Source organism: Pecten maximus, chromosome 4, assembly GCF_902652985.1.
Source record: "Pecten maximus chromosome 4, xPecMax1.1, whole genome shotgun sequence".
Taxonomy (NCBI): domain Eukaryota; kingdom Metazoa; phylum Mollusca; class Bivalvia; order Pectinida; family Pectinidae; genus Pecten; species Pecten maximus.
Window position 1 is genome coordinate 50,839,094 of NC_047018.1, and position 20,096 is coordinate 50,859,189.

The window sequence follows — 20,096 nt, forward strand, 5'->3', positions numbered from 1 at the left end:
TACTTTCGGGCTGGGGGTGGTTTGTCATTATGCTCTCGTAGCTACCTTTCGTTCCGTCAGCGGAATGTGGTAGCGTCACTTGTAAAAACGTTGTAGTCTGTTGACAGTTTCAGTATGCTATAGTTTCATTTATATGTAGGGTTGTTGTTGTAGTTTGGGAGGTTGGGTGGTTTTTATACATACACGTCTGCCCTTGCTGAGACAATGCAAGGTAGACAACTTTATACATTTATATATATATTTTTTAGTAATGTTTATCCAGGGCACACCAGTTATTGCCATAAGATAGAATTATCATTCCTAAGTATAATGTAAACAGCAGTGTGTAGTTTTAGTTGTTTAAATTCTGTTGTTCATTTACTTTTGTATATATTTCTGGTGATAATGGGCACATGCCCTATTGGATATGGATTAGGCCCTACAGCTAGCTACTTCATTGTACATATTTCATATATCATCTTTATCTTAATAAACTTGTTAAATTTACTATACTCTTGTAGTCATCATTTCACGTCTATGCCATTGGCAAATTGAACCTGGGTGCGGTAGCGGCAGTACATGACTGGATGTCACCAGTTGAAACCATTTGACATTCCAATCAGAACACAACAAATAACATAATAAATTATATGTTGTTGCTGTGGCAAGGCATTTCGATTTACCTAGTCACAGTTGGAAGGATATGCAGGTGGTCGCCATTGATCACTGTCCTACCTGGAATGAAACGAAACGTCGTTCCAAAGAAAGATACTGGATTACCAATCTCCAAACCTGCTACCCTCGGGGTATGAACGAACGTTAAAGACGTCTTCTGGGTGTATTCTCCATGTGACCATTATAATATATATATATACAAGTTTCATGGTCCACACTGTTTTAGTTACTTCTTTGCCCCATATAATCATTACAAGTAATTCGTATCCTCCATACATTTATGTGAGGATCCAGTGTTATCTGGATTATACTGTTTATCCTGCAACTGCCACCGCATTGTCGGAATACACCCACCGTATATATTTTTGCTGTATACGGCAGTGACGGAAAACAGCTGTATTTTGGAATCTTAGGACGTGCGTCAATTCGACTGACCTACTTCAAAGTGAAACTACGTTTAAAAGGCGAACATATTTCTTTCATTTTTGACACTGTTTCACTTCAAAATGATTATTTTTGATGATGATTTTTATGTTGCAGGATAAATAGAATACATGGTCAGTGTCTTAAAATATAAGCTGTATTTTTGGCTCGGGTCAGAAAGACAAAAGTGGCTCGCCAAGGCTCGCCACTTTTGTCTTTCTTTACCCTCGCCAAAATACAGCTTACAGCTATTTTATTTATATTACTTCTTTGACCCATATATATATATATATAAACATAAATAACACAACAAGGCAGTTCCGGTTGACATATGATATGTTTGATATATTGATATGTTTACATATTAAAACGATACACAATGTCATCATCAAGTTGAACTATATATATATATATATGGGGCAAAGAAGTTATTCAAACAGTGTGAACAATGAGGCTTGTTAAATTTTCGAGGCAATCCGCCTCTTTATCAAAACACAAAAAATACAAATACAATCACATATTATATATAAGAAGTACTGGAAATACAATAAAATACAATAAGAATAATGTTTTAGTAACTGGAGAAACCACAATGAACCCTTCGGCAAACGTGGGCCGAAAGCGGATACTAGCGTGACTGTATCATGTTCAACACTAGAACACTATGCGATCAACGGCAGCGATATTTTGAATTCCCCCGCACGTGAAAATATATCGAAGAGTTCAAAGACGATTCGTCCCTAAATACAGCAAGTGGACGACATTGCATTGATATCAGATTTCAGAATAAAAATGTTGCATTATCGTCTCTACAGTGATAGATAAAATATCGTGTACAAAGTCTGAAAAACTATAAAAGATATGTTTCAGATCATTAGAATTATAGAGAGTGGTGTGAAAAAACTACTACGAATATTTATCAAGACTGGGAATATAAGAAATACGAATGCCGAAGTGTCCCTACAGGACGCTACGGGAAACGGACATGACATATATTATATATTATTAATCATTATTCCCTCTTTTGTTATCAGATTCTGCCCTGCCGGTAGGGCGTAAGAATTGTACCTGCTGCCCCCATTGCATGATCGTAAAAGGCGACTAAACTTGGGATCTTATCTTTTCTCTTCTTTCTTAACAACTTTCTTCTTCCTAATGTCTCCCTTGACAATGGCCTTTAGTTGAGCGTTCGCCCCTGTGAGGAAGGCTTTGGGTTCTTTCCCTGGCCGAGACATACCAGAGTCTTTAAAAATGGTAGTTGCTGCTCCTGCTTAGCGCTCAGCAAATTAGGAGTGGGACGACTGGTTCGCCCGTTGTCAGTATAATGTGACCGGGTGGGGTGTTGTGACGTTTACAAATGGGTTCGTCACTACCTTTAATAGATCCTGGTTAGTGACTAGTCTACAGATGCAAATATATACAAATATTACTACTATTTGGTAGCTTTTAACATTTAACGAGATCATACAACACATAAAATATAAGTTATATATACAGTGGTCTGTCTGACCGCTGACACCTAATCTTAATACTATATTAACACTGTTTGCTTACATCTAAAACTAGTACCCGACTATGACTCGGCTCGTACCACTCACAACGGCTAGTTACTTGTCGCCGGTCTGTGTGTGACCGCTGACTATACGGGGAGTCAGTGACTAGCAATATGTTTAATCGAACATGATATGACGCTCTGATTGTTCCTATTTATTATCATCGGCCACCTAACCCCTGGTGTTTGCTGCTGACCACCAACACTACTTATAGTATTGTCGCTGACATGCCCGCCGACTACCTTGTAGTCGCTGACTTGACCGTCGACTACCTGCTTGTAGTCGCCAACTACTCTGTAGTCGCTAACCTATCAGCCTCTGCCAAACACTCTGTGTTACAATGACTAGCTGATGGATCAAGGAGAAGACCGTGGTCACATCTATCTTTCCATATTTATCTACCTTTCTTAGGGTCTCTCCGCTTCTGTCTGCACAGTTTGGATGCCGAAATCAGAGTGTTGTGTTCTGTCAGAGCCGGCTTTTATACCCTCCGATATAGACCATCTGAGTCATTCAAGTGTTTTACATGTAAGGGTAGAATTACATTATCAAGCGTGCGGGAATATGCACGAGAATAGCTCATGACCCGGATGAACACATGTAAACAATACACAACGATGCCTGATCGGTATGTGTTATCTATTTTCATTACAGTGTGCTGCTGGGTGTCTTCGGCAGTATGTTTCAGTGAGGTAGCACTCTAAATCGGCAAAAGATCCGGCCTATCACAAGGAGACTTAACACAAACATACCGCAGACTCCCAAAACACACATACGCACTCATCACACGCATACATGTCGCACGCACGGGAGGCCGTCCTTAAATGACCTTAGCTGTTAATAGGACGTTAAACAAAATAAACCAAACCAAACCAAATTATCAGATTGCGTTCCTCAGACGTACGGCGTTCAATGTGAATATGCTTGTTCTACAAAGTGCCTGAATAGTCTATGTGAGAAAGTCAACGGTTACTGTTCCGGTCAGCAACAGCTATTTTTTATATGTCTTTTTGAAATCGAGACAGTATTTAAAATGTTAAGAATGTCATCAAGACCTTTATCCGAGGTTCAATTTTAATAGCAATAATACTCTCACGGTAGAAGTGACAGATCTAAAAAAAAAAGATACATGCAATGATCTCATCTTCGAAACAATACTCAAAACAAAACAAAAAATACACAGGGCACGTATAGATGAGTCACAGTTTATAATCTACGTCATGAATTGTCATATCTTCACATTTTTATTTAAATTATTTAGCTTGCTGTGCTAGTAAACAGTGGAATAATTTCCGTTAAAATAATAATAATTTCGCAGTGCTCTTTTGTGATCAGAACTGTCCTGCAAATTGTAAGGATATGTTGTGTGGAAAGTCCACGGGAAACTGTTTAGGTGAGTTAAATCTTATTACCAATGTCATTGTGTGGTGGTCAACAAGTGGAGCATTGCTTATCTCCACTTATTCTAGCTACTGTGTCACCACTTATTTTAAATACTGTGTCATCAATATGCTTTCAAGTTGTGCTGTGTTACTCCACGCAGTAAATAATATCCGTGAAACTAATCATCACTTTGGGAAGGTCCCTATGATTTCAGAATGCATTCCTGGAAAACACGGAAACACATGTGATCAGAACTGTCCTGCAAATTGTAAGAATATGTTGTGTGAAAAGTCCACAAGAAACTGTATTGGTGAGTTATATCTATTTACTGTGTCATTAATATGGTGTCAAATGGGTCTTTATTTGCTAATAGCACATTGTGTGACTACATGCTATTTTGACTGGCCGCAAAGCAAATGTTGCCTGTTTCGTCAAATTGTGTCAACAAGCCTCTTAAACTTTATATTTCCTGCTAAACACTCTAATCAAGAAAACATGCACGGTTGTTATACGTTGGACATAGTTGGGGGGGGGGGGGGGGGGGGGGGGGGGGGGGTACGATTTTTCCCAATTTGAAATAAATATTTGAATTTCGCTTTGTGCAACATTGTGCATATATAATATAAAAAGTACATTTTTTCCAACATTATTTTCTTGTGTTGATGAAAGTGAACAGTTTAAATGTGTTTGTTTGGTATTTTAAATACAGATCATTGGAAATATTATAAAAAGCAGATGATTTTGTCCTGTTCTTGGAAACATGATGTAGATTTAGAATACAATTTCACATCATGCGTGTTCAATTTTACTTAATTGTTAAAAAAATCATCTGACATAAATAAACTTTAAGTCTCTGCGAATTAAACACATTGTGTTTTCTATACAAATATTCTTATCTTCTTGGCATATTTACAGTTAATACAGTTAATGCATCACTAATTATCATTTAAGTAATATATTTAAAACAAAATTGATTGTAAATTTTAACCATTTAAATGGAATTTTTCATTAGAATTTGAAAATTCTTATTCTTTTTTTCAAAACATTTACTAAAAACGTGAAATGAAGCAAATAATCAGAATAGTGATCTTTGTGTAACTACCTAGAGATATTTTATATGCAATTTAGTAATCACATTGCTTGATGCCAGTAAATAGTTTGCTCCTTCTTTAACACATTAACATTGTTTTAAACTTTATCATTAATATCGAATATTGCATTATCAGTTAGAAGCTGTTAGTTACATTTCAGTGTTTCACATATATTCATGCCTCATACCAAAATTATACTACCGCAATGTTGTACACGAATGTAGTATTTCTGGAAATATCAGGACTGTTACTTAATATTTTTTCTATCTAAGATGTTGCAGGTATGTGCATAATTTTAATGTGGGTTCATAAAACAATGTTAGCTTGTCTCTACACAGTTTTCATGCTTGTTTGTGCGGTTGGACACAGGGAGTTATAATGCAATGTAGTGATATTTTGTAATTTTCCTGATTCTCCCATAATACATTAGGTTGGTGTGATGACACTTCAATATAAATATCTTTCTTAAAGGGGCATTCCTTCGTTCGAACGCCAGATGTGTGTTGTACATTAATTTATAAGATTTATGAATAAAAGTAACTTACACTCATATTTATGATTAATTGTGATCGAATAAATATCATATTTGTACAGAAAAACCGCAAAATTCTGCCGCTCTGCATCCGAACTAGAATGCTCAGCCATGCTCCCTACGCTTCATTTAGATATCACGTGAACCATCAGTTCGCATAAAGTCACACTAGTTCGGTGACAACCACACCATTTCGGTAAAAATCACATGTCATAACGTAGCGAGTGACGTAGGTGTATCGTTTTTGTTGTGATTATAAACCCCAATCTGTTAAATTATCCCGCAGAACATTCCAGAGGCAATGCAAGTTCCTCGTTCGACTCGGCTGACAAAGCCTGCTTCGCTCTCTTACATCTTTAAAACTAGTCGCCAATATTTATAAGATGTTTATGGCGTTCACTATCTGGTCGTGTCCTCATTTTCTCGCCGATTGATTAGCTAATCACTGTTCACTGTCCGTGAACTAGTCTGTGTATGCTCCTATTAATAGTCGTTTACGATGATTAATTTTTGCACTTCGAGTCGATGTCACATTTTCAAAAACTTCCATTTTAAATAACTTTGGTTTCGCAGGCTTTGAGTGTTGTATTTTGGTAAAATTTATATCTTTTACTATGTAAGCAAAAATCAAGATTCCCGTATACTTTTGTCATTATAGCATAAACTCGTTTCAACGACAGAATGCCCCCTTTTCAGCTCCCTTAATTTCAGCTTGAATAGTTCTACAATATGATATGAAAACCTGTTTTGAAATATTTTGTTTTTGTTTCTCTTTTGTAGAATAAAGAAAAACTTAAGTCTGGTCTGAGGCCACATGAGTCGTTAATAGAAGCCGAATTCATTGATGATATGTGTGTAATGGAATATGATTAAAATTGATAGCATAATACATACAAATTGAATTTATGTATACAGGATAATACCGATAATACGATTACACACGCTTGACGAAGTAACTAAATGCTATTTTATAAACTTTCCAGATTGTGTTCCTCAGCAGTACGGCACTAGATGTGAACAGGACTGCTCCACGAATTGTCAGGATCGACTTTGTAAGAAAATCAACCGGAACTGTTTTAGTGAGTAAGCTTTCCAACATATTCGTGAATACATAAGTTGGTGAAATTGAAATATAGAATGTCACCATTGAATTCACGATTATAGTCATTAATCTTGCAAAGTCAACAGCATGGGTTGAAAAAAAAACTAATATTACTTAATTCGATTTAATTTCGGTGTTTCGATACATTTCTCATTTTATTTTCTTGTCCTTTTTCCTGAATATTAATACAAGTTCTGTATTGTCTGTATTGTTTGTATTGTTTTAACATTTAACAACCAATAAATACAAGTCCTTACGAACCTATCAAGTTGTCGAGTCGAGTATTCCGCAGAAATCTCCAGAAGGCATGCTAATTCCTCATTCAACTCGACCGACGCAGCCTCTTTTGCTGTCGTCCATCTTTCCATCTAGTTGCTGATATTACTACGACATACACTATCTTTTTCAAGTTTGCACCAATACAGTGCAACTGTTATGACATATTATTGATAGATATATAGTGTGTATTGTATTAACAGTCTTAGCTTGCTATCTTATTTAAGATAAAATATACATAAGATTTACATTTGTGATATTTGATGTATTCGTGCCATTTTTCCACAGACCTCGCTTGAGTGCCGGTAAACAGGAATCCTTTACTGATATCGGTCGTTCCAATGTACACAAGAAGAACGTATGCAGCGAACCACCAGAGACAGAACACCTGTCTGTCAAATCTGAGGCGGCAGCGAAAAACATCTACAGTAATACACCAGGTGATGCTTGTTTCATCTAGATTTATACATTACACAGAAACAATAAAAATAATGGGAGAAATCTGATGTCCGAGCCTCGAATCTACTGTAAGCTTAACCTCACCAATTATCTGACCAGAAATATCCGCGGCTAATACAAATGCGCAAGTCAATGTGCAAAATCGACATCACTAAAAAGAAATATTTTGATATTGCAGTGATTAACAGCGCGATATAACAGTGATACTTTAGGTTAAATGCATTTTTCTGTCGAATTATGTTTAAGATGCTTCATCGCCATGTAGGTACTGTTTGTCCTTAAAATGCATAAAATTAAACCTATGTTATACAGATATATTTAATAAACACAAGCAAATAATCAACTGATAACAGAGTCCTAAAATAATCATAGTATAATAACTTAAGTAACAAATATGGGATGCAATTGAATTTGAATGCAGGTTAAACATAAAAGATGAAAGGAAAAACTCAAACATTTGCAGAATTGTAATAGTGTAAAGTATATAACCTATGATATTACACAAATTGTACAACATTCTGTAATGGTTTCAATCGATTATTATTACTCTTGGTGATATGCTTAATCTAATACCTGTATACATTACCGAGACTTATATATGTGTGGTGTACGTAACAGATCCAGACGGGCTACCCGCGAACTCCGCCAATGTATATGTAAACACTGAGCAGGTAGCCAGACAATCCGGAGCTGGTGATAGCGTCTACTATAATGCCGGTCCTGTTGGATTTCCTGTCTCCAGCCTCAAATCTCTCGTTCAAACAAAAATGAAAAACAAGGCGAAGGCTTTCGAGAACGACCACAAGGTATGAATTGTGTAATCTAAAAGAAAGAAAGCAGGGAAAAAAAGAAAACAATACAAAAATAGACAGTCAACACAATCATATTCTAATGTAAACACGCTGATATGTATTCTGTATTCAAACGACGAGACAATGGAGTCAGAAATAGAAAAGAGAACTATAGATATGTTACAAAAAATGATTGACTTAATCACTGAGAAAGCTCAAATGAGATATGGTATAGAGTACATTGCAGACTGTATGATACTATTTGTCAATAAAATGCAAAAATTTAAACCTATGGTATACAAATATCTTTGATTAACACCAGCAAATATTATAATATAACATAATAATTCTGGATAGACATCACTGGATAGATGGTGCCACGAAGGCCACAAAAATATGACTTTCTGAATTTACTAAAGTTGATTTGATAGCTTTATAAACATCGCCACATTTTTTACTTTTTTGTTTACACAACACGATGCTTTGTAGCATTCTTATAAAGGCGACATATATATTTATATCCATAATTGATCAATCTTAACAATCAAATAAACTCTTCAAGAAGCAAAAATTAGAGTGTTAGCATTTATTAGTAAAAATGTGATTTTTAGTGCACCTACGTTTGCTATTGCTTTATCATAATATGTCTTATTTGGTGCTTAGCACCGAGCCATTTCATCATTATTTATTTTCGATTATTTTCATGTCTATCCTGATTTTTTTTCTTTTCTTTTTTTTGTTTTGTTTTTTTTTTGTTTTTTGTTTTTTATTTTTTGTTTTTGTTATTGTTTTTGTCTTTACATCAATTTTCCACACTCGACGTTTATAATTCAGTCGTGCTCTTTCAAAAGTACATACACACACACACACATATATACATTAGGTATATATATATATATTTCGTAATTAAATTCTCTTTATCTCCCTCAATCTGAACATCTTCTTTCTTTCCCGTTTACTCTCACGTTGTTATAATGACCGTGGTGTTAAACAAATCATTATTATTGTTACTTATATAATCACACACATACATATATACTGTAACTTTATTATCTCTCTCTCAATTTGAATATCTTTCATTCTCTTTCACTCTCACTTTGTTATTATGGCCGTGATGTTAAACAAAATCATTAGTCGTGTTACTTTAATTAATTACGTATAGGTAAGGCTAGAGGTAGTCCGAGTGGTCGGGCCAATCCCTACCGACAAAACTTCCTCCAGCCATATCTATCACATAGTTATCAAATGTAAATGGTCCCTTAGATATACAACCATTTAGCAATAAATAATTCGTTAAACAAATTAATACCACAAAATGCCTGATTGTTTGGGTTTATCGCTTCGAACTTTTATCCGCCATAACCTTTAAAATATCCATTTTTTTCTTTCAAATAACGTTACAAGATAGAAAGTACATAATTATACATATGTAGGTATGGCTAGAGGTAGTCTCAGTGGCTGGGCCAATCCCTATCGACAAAAAACTTCCTCCGGCCATATCTATCAAATACTTGAAAGTAATTGTTCCCCCTTATTTGTATCATTATATATTGTGCTCCAAAACTTCAACGTGTTATTCTAAAGTGTTAACTGCGTTATGATATTTTGCGCAATCCCAATAGACAATGGTTTCTTTTTCTTCGAATTAATATAAAAGCGCATATTCTCTAATAAAGAAGAACGAAACTTGTTACACGTTTCTTCCATTGTATAATTACGGCTCTTGTATTTTACGTCATTTCTGCTCTTCCAGATTAGCCACTTTACAGTAATGATGATTGTATTAAATATAATCAAGTCCTTATTGTTTCCATGGAAACTAATCATCATTACTTCCTCGGATATCTGATTTCTGTAATCTGGAATAACACAAACCACTAAATCACAACAAACATTTATGATGTTTTTCACATGAGCACATCCATAGAATAGATGGTATATTTTTTTCTTCATACACTTTACAAAAATGACATTTCCCGTTTGATTCGCATAACTTACGTATTTTAGATTCTGTGTATAAAATGTTATGGATACATTTCCATTGAAATTCTTTTATTTTCTTGGATGTTATTGTCAACCTGATATTATCCCAGATCAGGTCCCATTGAAATTGTTTCTGAAATTCAAATTCCCATTCATCTTGACAATTCGGTTTGTTTACATTTAATTTCACCACCAAAGTTTTCAGTTTTATTTTCTCGAATGAAATTTTTCGAAATTTTTTGTCAATTCAATCACAGTTCACATCAATTCTAGGATATGTACACTGCACCGTTTGATTTTCATTTCTTCTTAATAGCTGTAAGATTTGTTTTGGGAACGCTTTTTTAATTCAAGAGAGTTCCGCTATACAGTTGCGCTTATCTATAAGCAAGTTATGTATACTTCTATCTTCTTTGAAATCGTTTCTTTTGCAGTCCCAAACGTCGTTAACAGTGCATATTCGCTTTTCGCAAACGAACAAAAAATGATATAAATGGTTGCCAAAAAGGAACTGTTCAAGAGTTTCATTCTTACATGTTGGTCGGTTTAATCTTTGAAGTTCAGACCATGCATCTGTGACGGATTAATAAAATTTTGAAATATATGACATATTTGTATTTCTTGTATCTGATAGTTTGCATAGAAAAAACGGGACTCTATATTATCGTCAAATGTGCGGAACCAATGTTTTCCTATTGCATTCCATATAGCATTTTCACTTTTCATTATTTTATAGACGAGTTTAATTTTTCTGCTTAGTACATAAGATTGAATATCTATGCTATCCATTCCTCCTTTACTTAAGTTCAATGACATAGACGCACGCTTGACCAGATCTTTATTATCATTCCATACAAATTTCCAAATCAATGAATCAATTTCTTTCATGTACTTTTCCGGGATGCCTCGAGTTTCTATTTCGTATCCTATAAGTGAAATTATCAAGGATTTTATTAATATCCGTTTACCATAAAACGTGAGATTTCTACTTTTCCAAACTTGAATACATAAGCATTTTTTTTTTATTTTACTTTTCCATATGGCGTCATCATCTACCATATACCCATGGTGGACTCCCAGAGTTTTCACACGAGTGCGGGACCAGTTGATAGTCCTAAAAATTGGTTCTTTATTTTTCCAACAACCCAAATATATACCAGTTGTTTTATTTAAATTATTTTTTGAACCCGAAGCCTTTTCATATAAATTAAGTATATCGAAGGAATTCACAATTGATTGCTCGTCTTTATTAAAAAGTTGCGTGTCGTCCGCAAACATGCTAATTTTTGCCTCGTTTTGATTTGGAAGTTGTATTCCTTTAATGTTTTCATTCTTTCTGATTTAACATGCTAATGGTTCAGCTTGAATAATGTACAAAATCGGTGCGATAGGGCACCCTTGCCTCGCAGACCGGTAAACAGAGAAAAAATCAGAAATATAGCCATTTGTTTTTATACAAGTTTTTGCGTCTTTCAGAAGCATGGATATCCAGCATCTAAATTTCGCGCCAAAATTGAAACATTCTAGACAACTGTCTAACCACCCCCATTCAACCCTATCAAACGCTTTCTGTTGATCCAAGAATATTACTGAACCTTCCATATTTTCTTTATCGGTAAATTCAAACATATCTTGGATAAGTCTGTTTGCTTCAGAAATATTACGCCCAGGAATGAACCCCTTTTGATCCGGATGAATGATATCCCCTAAATATGTTTTTATTCTATTTGCCAAAACTTTAGCTATGATTTTATAATCAACATTTAATAATGTTAACGGTCTCCAATTACGTATTTCTTCTCTTTCACCAGTTTTATAGAGTAATGTTAAAATACCCTTAGTTTGAGATTTTAATAAATCAACTGATTGGAAAATTTCTAATAACCATGTGTAGATGTGCATGCCACTATCTTTTCTTTAAAAATTATGGTTGCTATGGCAACTGGTCAGTATAAACAGATTTTTTCTGATAAGAACCATAACTCTAAGTTTGCCCGGACAACTCCTCCGAAACTTAATGGCCAATTTCAATGAAACTTCACACAAATATAGAGGACCATGTGTAGATGTGCATGCCACTTTCTTTTTTTTTTCAAAATTATGGTTGCTATGGCAACTGGTCACTATAAACAGGTTTTCTGATAAGAACCATAACTTTAAGTTTGTCCGGACAACTCCTAAACCGAAGGGCCGATTTCAATGAAACTTCACACAAATATAGAGGACCATGTGTAGATGTGCATGCCACTTTTTTCAAAATTATGGTTGCTATGGCAACTGGTCACTATATTACTGGGTTATCTTAGTTAGCCTCTAATTAACAGTTCCAATTCACCATTGACTCGTGCAGACTGGCGACAGTTCTAGTTTTCATTGGAAGTAAACGCAGTAGACGAACAAGGTTCTGTCCTTGATATCTTTCAATTTATACCTTGATTTGCAGATTTAAAGCCGAATTGTAATAATTTGGAAGGATTTACATAGGCTTTGTCTGAAGTCAACCATTTGATGTATTGAAAAGCAATAGAAGATTGTTGAAATTTAAATGATGCTAACACGATAACTGACAAGCATTTGATCAAAACAATGTTCTACACAACGACTAACAGGAAATTGCACTGATTATTCGCCTTAAGAACTGATTGGATTATTAGAATATTGATATATTTAATTGAAGAAGTCTCAAGTGACTAATTCTAATAGCATTTTGTCCGTTGTCATGTGTCGTGAATCGTCAGTTCGTAAACAATAATACCTCTTCCACCTCTATAAGAAACAATGAAACGATTTCTCAATGAATATATGAGAAACTTTTAATGACCAGAGACCAGCCAAATATAGGAAATTTATGGCCCCCACCCTCTAGGGTCCTAAGTGGACAAAAGTGACGTTTTCTACTGGGATTGGACTAAAATATACAGTAGTTTACAGCGCATCATCTGTCAAAACGCCATTGGAAATATTTCAAACTTGTTTGAAATGATCAGAATGGGATAACAGTTTGATGGTACCGTACTTTGAAATACCTTAGATGTGATTATATTTTGGTTTATTTGGCGCCTGGGGTGAATGAGCCAAACTTAAACACACCAAAATCTCCCGAAAACGATCGTCGGAACAATATCCCGCGTCTCGATCAATCGATTAACTTGTTCACAAAGCGAAGACTGTTTCCTGTGCAACCAGGTGAGACGAAATACAAGACTTTCGTGGCATAATGAACAAACATATCAATTACATAACTACTGGTACGTGTCAAAATTTAACACACATGATGATAAACGCCAAAATCTGATGCACAAATATTGAACCACCCTATTTTGATCTAAACACGCAAAATTTTGGCAACGCCAAATATCCCGCAGAATACACATTTTGACCCTGATTGACCCCACGACCTGATGGTTAGAGCTAACTGAAATATGTAGGTAACTATTCAGGCCATGGACCTCTTGTTAACTTGTAAATTACAATTAACAAAGTTTTTATTTCTTGATATTTTTATTGTCTGTTCCTTTATTCAAATTTCGATGTACATTTTCTGCAATAAGAATATCGGCAGCTCTTCCTCTCTGCACTTTCACTGTTTATTGAAAACATTGTAACATATATTAATATCTGTTGCTTGTCATTCGGTGTATATATCGGATTGAAAGTAAAAGTTGATGGACGACTCACGCGAGATGATATCCAAAAACAGCAGATAATAAGCTGAATAGCCAACATACAAAAGCAGCAAATACATGTTATTTTATATTTGAGTTATGTATCTAGTGACACTGACACTTGTATATCATATGAGACAATATTAATAGTACCGGGTATAGCTTCTATGTAATGATGTTATGCAATAGAAACTTTTGATAAATAATTACTTCAGACAAAACTACTTCAAAATCGAAGTGTGTTGTGTGTTAATCAGTATTAACCCATACAATTCATAACACCCCATTAAATCTTTATACTCCCAAAATTATAACTTTCTTCAAGATATGTCGGTTGCTAGGTTTGAAGATGTCAATTTGTACGATTTTGTGTTGTTTTTGTTTGCCGATAACTGTTTAGATTCCTGTCATTCATCCTGTACAGGTTTGCAGACCTGTTGTAATAGGAAATGTATGTTAACTTAGCGTACTAATACCCCTTTGAAAACACGGAATTGGCTGTTCGAATATCAATAAACGTATCTACAATATTTCCTCACAAAACTACGTTTTATTTGATACACAAATACTTTGTACATTAATAATAAAACGTGGAAAATGCTCCTTTAAAATGAATATTACGCGAGAAATGTGATTTTGTTTGAAAGTTGAAAATAAGTAGGCTGGTATTATACGATAAACGAAGAAAGCAGTAAAATCATTTAAATGGCAGACAATTGTCGTCAATACGATCATGACAATAAAAATAAAACACTTAAAAGGCAAACACAGAATATTAAAACATATATCTTTCTCTTTTAGATATATCAGACTACTTTATAAGGAGCTGCCTCACTTTATTATAAGAAATTGTCAAAATATGCATACGGGGAAAACATTAAAGTACTGTAACATACCTGGTACGTGATATATCTCAATTATGATCTCCGACAGTGATATGTTAGCTATTATAATGGTAGAAATCTAAAAGCTAATTAATATCACTACATAAAGTTAGATGTTATAAGTATAATGTTACAATCAGAACGCACATTAATATCAGCGTAAATAGTTAGATATTGTGGATTGTAATGTTAAAATAATATTCGTTTTGCAATTTGTTACGTTTCATAATAACAGTAACGTTTTAAACTTAAAGCAGGGATATCAATCATTATCAAATCGCCAGACATGAACAGCAAGGTAAATACCAAGTAATGGTATAGAATATCTAGAGTGCAAGCTAAACATTTTTTTAAAGCACGCCTACTGGAAACAGACGTGTACCCGCTGTAAAATGTATTACAGGGTATTATTAGGTCCACATACATGTAGGTGTTGTGTTAAATCGCTGTTTCAGACATGTTTGTATAGTCATAACAAAATACAACTTGTCCAAATCTTTATTTGATCTTAATCCTTTAACAAATTCCGTGTTACTTCCTTGTTGATGGGGAGTCGTCATTAAGCTCAGAAATAGCGACGAGGAATATATTGTTAAGAAAAGGTGTGATCATGGTCCTGTTCTTCATATTTAATACAGCTTCATCTGAAAGTAAGTATTTACGAGTAATATATAAACTTAAATTAGGAGAAGGCTGTCTATATTATGTACATGTAGATAGTTATAAACTTCGTGACTAGAGAAAGAAGAAAATATAAACAAAAATTGATGAATAAAAAAAAACAATAGGTGACATAAGAACATACATAATAATAAAACTTCTACTCATTCGACTCTATAAATTATTACACAAATGAGTTCATATTCTATTTAATTAATTATTTGTTTTTTCCTTAACTCAATATTTATTGATCCTGCGTAACCGTGTTATGACATAGTCTCTCCCTAAAGTCGCACGACGCTTTTGTTGTTAGTCCCAGTCAATTTCAATGGTTTTCATATGTACAACTCTGTATTAGCCTATTAGGTAGTGATTACTTACAGGTAACCTTGCCCCCTAAAGTCTCATCACTGTTACATAGGGCAAAAGACTTCCAGACTCATCAAGATAATCTATAAGGTTCAGGTGACGGAGTTCATATGTACTACAAAGCCTCCCTATATTCTCTTTGACAGTATATACGATAATTCACATATCATTTGACTGGATATGACCATATATTTATCATACCTAAAACTCCCTAAACATATTTGTTTGAAGATACCTCTAACGATTTAACATTCTGATAAAGTACACAATGACATAAAGCATTAGCACTTTACATGTTTCTGAGCACACAGCTCTCCAAGCATACAACTTCTGACCACACAGCTCTTGAGCACAAAGCTTCCAAGAACACAGTCCCTAAGAACAACTTCAAAGCGACCTCCTAGACCAAAGCACACAGATTATGTCTATACTGCATTTATTTGTATACAGCTCCCCACGAGTATCGCACACTAGACTGTCCTTCAAGGGACCAACCAACCAATTGTTTTTCCATATACTTTAGTTTTGGAGTATATCATTAAAATTCTTGAATCCAATATGGCAATTATGGTTTATAGGGTAGCCATTTTGAAAATAAGTGAATTGCGCAGTAACAATTCTCAAAAATCTAAAATGTTTACCTGTTAATTAATAGTACGTGAACTTTTGGGAAAAATTCAATCGGACTAACAAAATTTAAATCAACATTTCTTGTGGATAGTTACCTATCAGGCTACGTATTTATGTTCTTACTTCATAACATACTGGCCAATCAGTGGCTGCCAGACATTTTATCCCTGGCTCATGTTTTTATAAACAGGGGATGTTTGAAAAATCTATTGTTTCAATTGGTTGGTTGTTCCCTATATGGTGGCTACTCGAGGTATACAGCCCTGCTAAGCTATTGAAACACTCAGCTCTCTCTACATTTCAGGGGCGTTATGCCTCTTGACCGTAGAGTGTTTGGTTTGATTTGGATTTGTTTAACGTCCTATTAACAGCTGAGGTCATTTAAGTGCGTGCGAAATGCATGCTTGTGGTGAGTGCGTATGTGTGTTTTGAGAGGCTGCGATATGTTTGTGTTAAGTCTCCTTGTGGTAGGCCGAAATTTTTGCCGATTTATAGTGCTACCTCACTGAAGAATACCGCCGAAGACAGCAAGCAGCATACCCCACCCGGTCATTATACTGACAACGGGCGAACCAGTCGTCCCACTCCTAATATGATGAGCGCTAAGCAGTATCTACCATTTTTAAAAAATGTGGTATGTCTCGGCCAGGGGACAGAACCCACATAGGCGAACGCTCAACTAGAGGCCAAAAGTGAGGCATTGTCAAGAAAGACATTACTAAGAAGAAAGTTGTTAAGAAAGAAACGAAAAGATATGATCCCAAATTTTGTCGCCTCTTATGATCATACAATGGGGGCAGCTGGTACAATTCTTACGCCCTACATTCAGGGCAGGACCGTAGAGTGATAAGTCTGGTGACTGTCTCCTGTTGAAATGGCCGCACATAGAGGTTAACGTACATAAGAAACATGCTTTACGCTACAGTGACATTACTTTGGGTTTGCGATTAGACTCACAGGTAATATAGTGCAAACGAACCTGTCGAAATCAAACCCGTGTATACAATTTAATCATTGTATTTGATTGACTACACTTATCATTATATACAGAGGTATGAGGACTTTAAGAGAATCACAGTATACAGTTAGATGTTATATCAGATACTGGTACAATATGAATGCACATTAAACATATCTAAACAAGGATCAGATAACAGAATGTCATAGATAGACAGGCCTGATAATTAAAGATATAATGATTTTGTTTATGTTAGAGTCGTTCTTTATCATGGCAAGAACACTGAATTTTTAAAGTCACTGTAGAAATAAAAAATCATTGTCAAATCGACAGCCTACAAAAAGGAATTATTACCAGCTAGATTGCAATCTAAACATTTAAACGTCATTGTTTAAATATCGGCAGTTTTATTTATGCCAAATGTTAACAGAACTCTGTGTGTATATATTGTATGGTTGTATTGCAATGAAGTGCATCGTTTATGTAGCTATTGAACTCATTGTTTTGGAACAAGTAGGTGTTGTCAATATAAAATACACCTCGTCCCAACCAGTCATGTAGTATAGAAATCACGAACCTTAAACACTGTACATTTAACTTCCTTGTTGGTGTGGAGTCGCCATTAAAATCAGAATGGCGACAGGAAAGATATTGTTAGGAAGGGAGGTGATCCTGGTCCTGTTCGCCCTATTCTATACTGTAAGATCTGAACGTAAGTACTTAATATGCAATTTGAAACAAATAAAAACTAAATAACGTGCATGTTTATAGTTAATACTTCTTAATGCGAGGTAGGGTATTGTACTTCCTGATTGAAAAGGTCAGTAATGAGTGTTTCAGTATGTTGTTCCACAATAGCCGACATAAATCACTTCCAGGATCGCCATGTCTTTATCATGTAACTTTTCATACAGTTATGTCTGTTTCAATATTAAGGTGTTATTTTTTTTAGCAAATTTTCGAAATGTTAGTAGATTTATCATGTAATACATTTAAATACAAACATACTACATTTGTTTACTTAACATAAAACACATTGGACCTATTCACAAGTCCCTTTCAAGATACAACCAACGACAATGTGTAATGACAATTATATATATCACTATGGATACAAATGTACATGTATATCGGTATAGCATTAATCATTGTCATCGGCCCAACAGTAACAAAAAGTTATATACGAGTTCATGTATTAACAGGAAGTATATAGAAAGTTTAATCTATGAAGAACAGAGATGATTTTCACCTATTGTAATAATTCATGGATAGGAACAGTTCAGTAACAAAAAGTTATATACGATTTCATGTATTAACAGGAAGTATGTAGAAAGTTTAATCTATGAAGAACAGAGATGATTTTCACCTATTGTAATAATTCATGGATAGGAACAGTTCAGCTGCATAGTCCAAAATATAGCTTTTGAGTGACGTGTCTGAGTACCGAAGTTAAGAAACGTCGAGCGTGGTCAGCTCTTGTATGGGTGATAGCTCCATTGTACCTCTGATCCACGTTACACTATGAGAAACTTTCGTTTACTTTTTGAATAAAAAAAAAACAACAGCAACAAACAAATAAAATAAACGATGATACAGCTAGTCCATGGTTTTAGTTAATGGCACTGTTAGCCCTCCTGGTATGAATCTGAATGAGTAGTTATATAAATACATACAATTTATATACACATATATCTTAACATGAATGTTTATCTCTCAAATGTATTTGTGAAGTTTTATTTTTATTTTTAGAATCACTTTTTAGCTTGTTTACACGCAAATCTTGTATTAGGTAAATGATAGTAGTTTCTTCCACCATGTAACACAACACCACTCTTTTGTATTGTGTTGACAGTAACGTTCATTCATACCTCACGTTGTGTTGCATTAGGTGACAGCCTATCAGTACTTCATCTTTGTACATATCAGATTTCCTTTGTCCCTTAACTATCCGTCTCTCTACCTATCATTCATGTTTTATACTCCAATGACGTTCTCATCTCCTCCTTTTTCCTTCATAAGGGGACGGGTTGACTTTTGACCGCTTACTGTTTTATTAACCTGTATTGAATCTATTTCAATTACTTTAACTAATTATCAACCCATTTTATTTCAACCATTGACTGCCATTTTGTCATATTTTAGTAAAAATAATTTTCTGTCAATCCCCAGAATATAATAGATTGAACACATTTAATTTCGAACCTGAACAGGGGAAGATGATGAAATAGGAAATGGTACTGAAACTGGTACTAGTTAATAAATCATTTGAGACCTACATTATCTTGGGTAATGTTTTATATGCATTTTAAACGTGTCGCGAATTAATGTGACAGGTGATGTGCATACATCATCCCTGTCAATTCAGTTACCAAAAACAGTTGAATATCGCAGATGTAGTATGGAGAGAGCTTCATGAAATAGGCGGAAGAAAATATATCATATCTGAATTTTGGCTTTATATGTTACGCCACTGACAGACTATACACTACTTATAACAGAAAATACATAACGTTGCACCCACGGTATAAAAATCATATAATCAAAATAATCGCAATAGTGTCATGATAGTGTTGGTTTTTAAGACCTGACGTTTTAATCCAATCGGGATAACTTTTTCTGTTGGCCGTAAATTGGCAGATGAAAATCAAAACGTAAGTATCATCGGTATTATAATAATTAATTG

At 34.7% G+C, this 20,096-nt stretch overlaps 1 protein-coding gene across 1 annotated transcript in view; it reads left to right on the forward strand.

Moving 5' to 3' along the window:
- LOC117326623 (scavenger receptor class F member 1-like) overlaps positions 1-7,313 on the forward strand; it is a 30,742-nt gene extending 23,429 nt beyond the window's left edge. The window contains exons 12-14 of the mRNA XM_033883383.1: positions 6,417-6,491; positions 6,620-6,719; positions 7,303-7,313. Coding sequence (XP_033739274.1) covers positions 6,417-6,491; positions 6,620-6,719; positions 7,303-7,313 — 186 coding nt within the window. The remainder of the gene's footprint in view (positions 1-6,416; positions 6,492-6,619; positions 6,720-7,302) is intronic.
- The last annotated feature ends 12,783 nt before the right edge of the window (positions 7,314-20,096 follow it).